At 44.7% G+C, this 7,835-nt stretch overlaps 1 protein-coding gene across 1 annotated transcript; it reads right to left on the reverse strand.

Moving 5' to 3' along the window:
* Positions 1 to 3,903: 3,903 nt before the first annotated feature.
* On the reverse strand, positions 3,904 to 5,402 carry LOC100274066 (uncharacterized). The gene has a single exon (NM_001148445.1). The coding sequence runs from the start codon at positions 4,988 to 4,990 to the stop codon at positions 4,250 to 4,252; it is 741 nt and encodes a 246-aa protein (NP_001141917.1). The 5' UTR covers positions 4,991 to 5,402; the 3' UTR covers positions 3,904 to 4,249.
* Positions 5,403 to 7,835: the final 2,433 nt, after the last annotated feature.

Here is a 7,835-nt window from a genome sequence, read left to right on the forward strand (position 1 = left end):
GTTTGTGCTTGTCTCGGTGTGTACTTGTATGCTGATGTATGTAAGGGTTGGGCAGGCTGACGCGCTCAGGAGTTAATGAGATGAGAGTGCACGTGCTATCCAAACCAGCGACTATCATGATAGTGTTGTCCTCGCGCAAGACGCCAAGACACATCCACGTGGCATGGTGTTAGAGAGCGTATTGTACAAGCCTTTGTACGTGGTACTGCCGCGCAACTGTTTGCTTTGGTAACGCGAGGAGGGGTTAGTCGTGCTCGCACAACCTTTGCTATCGTGGCACGGGGGAGGTGGACGCCTCTGTGATCACCGAAGGGGCCCTGAATGAGACCGCTTCGCGCCTTCCCTCGGTGAGTGTTTTTAAACTTAGCTTGCTATCTTCGTCGCTCTTTGGCTGACAATGTGCTTTTCTTAGCTTGTTGCTGTCGTCGACGTGCTAACCCCCTTGGCGAGGGCCCGAGAGGAAGAAGCTGCCGCCAAAGCAGAGTCCGCGACCGTTAAGGCGAGCTTAAAGGAGAAGAAGGCGAAGGCCGATCGGGAGAGGCAGAGGGCGAAGTTTGCTAAGGCCGAGGTCGCCTTCTTGAGAAAGGAGCTGGAGACGGCCATGAACAAGTTGTTCGTTGAGCGCTTGCGCTCAGCGGGCTTCGCCCACAGCGTGCAGGTGTATGTCTGGGTTGTGTTCAATGACTTCAGGCAGGTGCATGAAGGGTTAGGGGCGACCATTCACCCTATTTAGCTCCCCCTATATACTATAATTCAGTTATTTGACTTTTTTCATCAGTTTTTGAAGTTTAAAAAATCATAGACTATCCACACTGCTATAATACACATTGTTTTCGGGTTACGGTAATTAAAGGAGATTAATATCATAAAGAAATGGATTAATTAAAGTATGAGGGAGATTGGAACTTACCTCATATGTGGAGCCCCTATGTGGCTAACTGGCTATGTGGGGTGTGATGTACTGGTGTAAGGGGGTCATTGGAGGTGTTTGTCACCTCATAATCCACTGGACGTGGGGTAGGGGAGGGTTACAGGTACGTAGGAGATGGTCTTAGATGAAATTACAGTGTAGTAAAATTTTCCCATCCACTAGAATCTAGTCGGGTGGATGAATCGCCAGACGCTAGGACAACAAGAGCGCCAATAACAACCGATCCCAGTTACCCCAGGCCCAGAGCGGTATCTCGCAGGCTAGCGCGGCCCACTCCTTCTGCACGGCTGCTCTCTGGCTATTGGGAACTGTCTGGCGACAAGTCGACAACGCAGACCCGGCCCCACAACATATACAACCCTCACCAACCGGTGAGCGCCTCACCCAACACTTTCGAGCGTCTGTAGGTAGGCTGAACATCTATCTGATCGGAGTTAACACGGGCATGGATTACAGCACTCCAGTTTCTGCTCGCCGACGTCATGCCTTCGTGCATTCATCCATGTATTCGTCATCATAGTTACGGTACAAATTTCTGCAACGGACAAGACGATGAAGTCGGTCTCCCAGCCCAATGCTGTTTCTCAAAAGCCTGAAGGCTTCTTTGCTCTGAACTCCCCATTACCAATGCTGTTTCTGAAGTACTCAACATTGAAAAAGAGCTACTATACTAGTAGTGGATAGATTGTGATCTACACCCAACATTGAAAAAGAGCTGGCTGCGCAACCTGCAAGGGAGATGTTTGTGGGCGCCGAAACAACATTTAAGGAAGGTGAACACTGAACAGAGCTAAATCCAAACTTAAATTCCAACTGCACGCGAAAATTACATTAGCTCTAGCTTCCACTCCGAGACATGTGCCTGGTAAGTTAGCAAAGTTTTACATATTATCACTTTGTTTTTCTATCAATCTAGCCGCGCATCATATTTTAGAGTTGTTGCTAATGGCAAACTCCTGCTTAAGCACACAACGTGAGCTGCAGGGAAGTTCTGGTTTAAAATCTTCTCCCATGTGTGGGTGACAGTTTGAAACTATTTTGACAGGTTGAGTTGCAGAAAAATTGTTGCTATGCTTTATCAATATCATCACTTGTTGACGTCGATACATAATACTTCATTTGTCCAATTACAAATCCCTTGATATGTTTGTCATGATAAAAAAGACGGAGTATTTTGGCTTAGCATTCTTCTGTGTATATCATGTACACGTAACATCATACTGCCCTGGTTGTGGGTTGTGCAGCGGCTCAGTTTTCTGCTAGGATGTCAGTCTGGATACCTATCAGTGATCACTCTTTTTTTCAGATGGAACTGTAGTCTTACGAAGATTGATAGCCAGTTGTCTGAGAACACTTTATGACGGTCACATACAAGTGCCTGACGACCATTGCCTATTTACATGTACTATTTGAGTGACTCTGCTTTTCTTCTGCTGTCCTTTTTCTGTATCAAATCGAAGCCGCAACCTGATGAATCGATTCCTTTGTGCAGGGTGTTCTTGGGCAGTGTGAGCAGCTACTGTATCAACCATGTGGGCTGTCCTGTTGTTGTGATCAGGCTGGCCGAACCGGTGACTGTAAACGGTGGACTGAAAATATTTATAGCGCGTGAGCAGCTGCAACGATGGACTGGACACACTACTGTAAACTTATGGTTGCATTGGAGAACCTCACATGTAGCGCGTCCTTTTCTTTAACTGTATAATCTCTCTCCTCTTTTGGTTGGCTGGTACGTGGGACGGCTGCAGGTGCGTATAAAAAAGAATTGAAAAAATAATATAATATATGATATTGGTATAGGGTTGGGATATAGAGTAAACATGAGTGCGGAGGATTGTGCTATAGAGTAAAGAATTTTGCTGACTAAGATAGAATATTCTTTTTAGTATAGAAATTTAGAGTAGTATGAGTGCGGATAGCCTCAAGGGCACTTGAGAGTTGAGAGTTGAGAGTCCCTCAGCCCAGAATTCTTTGGCGTACTTCCATTCAGGGGTTTTGTGGTTTCTATTGTGCCATTCGTGATCGTTTACGATATATTACTGCACATTGTGCATTTGTTGGTGCTGCTGAGGGATGTGGGTTGGTATGTGGTCTCTTTTCAATGTAAAGGAGGAAGTTTTGTTGATCGTGTAGTTATACGGTATCATACAGTACAGTTTCATGGCACGTTTTTCCTTAGAAGAGGAAGAATACTTTACAATCTCCTCAGCGGTAAGCACGAGGTTTACCAGTGAAGATCGTGAAACGCAAACAGACGGACAGAGCTATCACACACACACACACACACACACACACACACACACAAACTCATTTGCGACCTAAAGCCCGACACGAACGGCGCTAACTCATTGAGGAAACAGAAGCGATGTCACGTCAACTGCCCGAAACCCACTCGGACCCACGTATTATGCCTCATCCACAACCTGCCTGGACAGATTTCATGGCGATGCGTGAACGTCCTGGGGTGTTCCTTTCCTTCCAAAGCATCAAGACCGAGCCTACTCAGAAAAAAAAAACTGTCTGCTGAAGATATGCAACCCAAGTGATCCATTGTGGCATTGTTTAGCCCGTGGCGACGGGAAGGCGCAGAAATTTTCCACATTTCCTTGGGCTCTATGGCCTCTTCATTATACAAGACAAAGGTGTATCAGTTGTGTAACTGTAAAAAACAGATCGGCTCTTTTGCACAATACTGTACATCCCTCAGCAAACAGTTTCTTCATTATATGAGTTCTTGTGATTGTTGGAGACCTGGTGCATTGGTGCTATCTGCAAGTCTGAACATCACAAATTTGCTTGAAATGCCATTGTATTTGTCTGTTGTCTTGTGATTTTTAGGACGTCATATTTTCCATTTTTTTATTTATCCATCTATTTCATTTTAACCTGCCCATTTTCTTTCATTTTAATCTGTCCATTTCTTTCATATTTACCTGTCCATTTCCCGTAGTAAAATTTATGCCTGTTCCTCTAATGGATGGTGTCAAGAAGACAACTGTGAACGTCATAGATCAACACAGATGATACATCATATGAGAAACTTATCACCAAGCTACAAGTCACGCAAACAACAACAACTGAAAAGAGAAGAAAACCCAGCAAGAACAAACCAGATCAAGAGGTACAAATCACAGCCTACTAGACTGCAACTGATAAGAATATTCCCTGACTCCAGTCCATTACCATGTATTCATTGTGTATGCAGTCGGTTTATAACTGATGTGATGTTGCTGCTCTCCCGGGAAGCTAGAACAGCTTCACTCCATAAAAGCGCCGCTGCAGGCTGCAGCCTTTTCACATTCCATAAAAGAAGCAGAATCAACTCTCCTGATCCTTACGGAGCATCTGCACCAACAATTTGCGTTTGTAGGAGTATGCCGTTGGAGTCCCAGTGATGTCTGAAAGTAAGAGCTTCCTCGCCATGTTCTTGAATTCACAATTGGTAGTCTCATCTGGCCGACTGTAAAACACCCCTTCCTTAAGGTCAAAGGCAGGAGGTGATAGCAGCTCCGTTCTGGTGCTGGTGCCGGCATGGCTGTTGTCCTCGGCGGGGGCAACCTTCTTGACCCCAATAAAAGCTTCAGCGAAGCGGTGGATGTATATGGTGCGGTAGTTCTGCGGCAAGCTGAACGCGCTCAACGAGTCAATTGGGGCGGCAAGAATGCCTCCATGCTTGAGCACCCGATCGGCGAAGGCGAACCTGTCAGCGTCTTCGTTGAAGTACCCGAAATCCAGCAGAAAGTCCACTGACGACTCCCCTATCATCAGCATCCGCCGCAGGTCCTGCTTCGGTGCGGTCGAATCGCAGACGCCATTGGCGACGAGGACGACGGCGCGGGCTCCGTGGACGGGCAGGCCCTCCTGGTGAAGGTCGCGCAGCAGGAGCTCCGCCTGGGCCGCGGCTGCGCCGCACGTGTCGACGGCGCGGCCTCGGGCGGGCGCCTCGGCGGGGCGGAGCCATGGCAGGAAGAGCAGCGCGACGGCAAAGAGCACGGAGCGCGCGAGCACGCGGAGGGCGCGCGGGCCGGGGAGACGGATCACGACGATGTCAGCCGGCATCGCGGACGCCGGGCTGAGCTGAGCGAGAGCGCTGTCTTTTGCCGTTTGAGTCGGCGGTGAAGAGAAGGCCGGCGCGGAAGATGGTGAGGAGGCGAGCTTAGCGGGTGCAGAAGCGAGCGGCGGTGTGGTTGCCACCCACGAGGGCGAGGCGGGCGGGCGGCGCCCGGAGAGTGAGGAGGATGAGCTCCCGGATCCGCTCGGTCTCCATGGTGGTGGATCTGCGCAGTTGGGTTGAGATAGGAGTGGCTCTGCTGTTAGATCTCCATCGGCGGTGGCCGCCGGTGGGATGGTGGTGCGGAATTGGGAGGTTCCGCTTCCGTGTGGGAATTGGGATGGAGGACGGCGGCGAGCGGCTGTGCGCTGCGCCGGAAGTTTATGTTTGGTCTGGACCGCTGGACCGAACGGTTTCGGAACGATTTCGTGGGGTGGATGGTGGATTCTAGCAAAGGGGCCGGATTTCATGTTTGGTCGTTCGTCTCATTCAGTTTTGGGTTGGGTTTTTGGCCAAACTCCGTGTTGAGTATTTGGAAATGGTCCTAATCTCCAAATCATCAAATGGAAGTAGGGCCGTAAACCAGCCAAGCCGGCTCGGCTCGATGTGGTGATTGAGCTCAACTCACTCAACGAACTTCAAAACGAGCCTCACCTCGGCTCGATATCGTCTCCCGAGCCGACTAGGCTTGGCTCGTGAGCAGAGATGATAATGTGTACCCAAAATCTGATGAGTTTTTATCGTATTAGTGTATGAGGTTTGAGTCAATTTTCATACCCATGGATTTGTTAATGGGCATAAATCTAACCCGACGAGTTTATGTGTACGGGTTTGTTTCTACAGTACTCAAACTCGTGAACTCGTGAGTTTTTTAAATCCGACAAAACCTAGTACATGTTGCCATTTTATTTTATAAACGAACAACAAACTTGTTATCTCTCTATTTACTTCCTAATTTACAAATGGTGAATGTATAAATAGTTGGTGAGAGTGTTGCTTGCTTGCTATTTTAGTTTTTACTAGCATTATATATGTGATGGATGGATAACTTAGTGCAAGGTCACTTGATTATACAACTTATTATTTGTATTTCATTCTCTCTACTAATAATTTTTATACCAAATCATGAACTTGTTGTTCATCACATAAATTTTGGACCATGATCTCATTAATCATTACAATACTTATTGATTATGAGAAGAACAAGCATATTGGAGATAAAACCCGCGGGTAACCCATGGGTACCCGCTAACCCGATGGGTACGGGTTTAGACAAAATTTCAAACCGTCATGGGTACGTGTTTTTAATGGGTATAGATATTTTTCAGGGTACGAGTTTGGGATGGCAAAACCCAGCGGGTTTGTACCCGTTGCCATCTCTACTCGCGAGCTGTACCTTTAAAAATAATTTTGTATTGTATAGTGAATTAATAGTCTATAAATATGAAATAAATAATCATAATGTGTCATTATAAAAATCTAAATTATAAATGTCATGTATCCATTATTGACTATTAATAATCATAATGTGTCATTATAAGATTAAGAAACGAGTCAGGTATCTATAAAATTATCTAATATCTATCATTATTGTGTATGTTAATTAATTTTGTGCAGCCGGCTCGCGAGTCAGAGCGGCTCGGCTCGGCTCAGCTCATTGCCTAACAAGCTTGAAAACCTGGCTCGGCTCGTGAGCCGCTCTGAGCTCGAGCCGACTTGCGAGGTTCGAGCTTTTTTCGACACTAAATGAAAAAACAAGTGAGCATAATCTTGCATTACCAAAGAATTCAGTTTGTTATTTTTGTAACTCCTATATATTTTTTTACCTTAAAAATATATTCGGAACTAAGTGTGTCGGATCTTTGGACTATAGTTTAAATTTTGGATGATAATTAGAAAACTGAATATGAGTTATCTATGAAACTAATTGCATGAGCGATGGCTAATTCATGAGATAAATCTATCAAACCCAATTAATTAGAGTTATCATATGTTACTGTACAAGACTAAAGCTAACCATATATTAATTAGAGATAATAGTTTGCATTAAGAATTAGCCACAAATTATGCAATTTATTTTATAATTAGCTCATGTATAGTCCTTCTAATTGGTATCCAAAATCTTAACTAAACTTTACCTTGTAAATAACAAAATCACGTATTTGGGTGGCATAATATTGAATTTATAATGTTTGCTGATTTAAGCTAAAAGGAAAAAAATTCCAAAAGTTTAATAAAATGGTAATGACAAAAAATCCTTCCAAATGCCATTTGACAAAAATAATTATTTGTGCTATAAATATAGTTCTTAAAGGAGATAACAAATGCTACTAGGACAGAAATACTTTATTTAAAGATCCATTAATCTTTTGTTTTTCACTCTTAGGTCTTTTATTGAGCTAGAGCCTCTCTTTCCTTTTGACATAAACATAGACCTAATAACGAGTCATCCAACCCAAAAAAAATGCTAGAGTGTCATTGGGTTTAGGTCATGATTCTTTACTCGGGACAAGAAACATCTCAACTCGATCCATTAGTTCTTGGAGACAGATGAAAACCCTATGTTTGTGTTTTGGTAATTGAGCGGTAATTAATAGACTAACCTTTATCATTAGTGTTGCGATTGAGCTAGGTTATGTCAACACCAAGGGTTGAGCAAAGGTGGCACTCATAGAGGAAATAAGAGGTTGCCCCATACGATGATAAGCTAAAAGAGAGAAAAAAAACAAAAGTCCACATATACTATGATAAGCTAAAAGAGAAAAAAACTCTAGGTGCATAGTTACTGACCTCTTTAAGTGTTCTATTTAGGTTGTACCATGCATCTCACCAGATACGTATGGTGAGTACTTT

Source organism: Zea mays, chromosome 4 (genome assembly GCF_902167145.1).
Source record: "Zea mays cultivar B73 chromosome 4, Zm-B73-REFERENCE-NAM-5.0, whole genome shotgun sequence".
Classification (NCBI taxonomy): domain Eukaryota; kingdom Viridiplantae; phylum Streptophyta; class Magnoliopsida; order Poales; family Poaceae; genus Zea; species Zea mays.

Coding starts and splice junctions, on each gene's coding strand:
- LOC100274066 (NM_001148445.1), bottom strand. CDS start 4,990: ATGCCGGCTGACATCGTCGTGATCCGTCTCCCCGGCCCGCGCGCCCTC.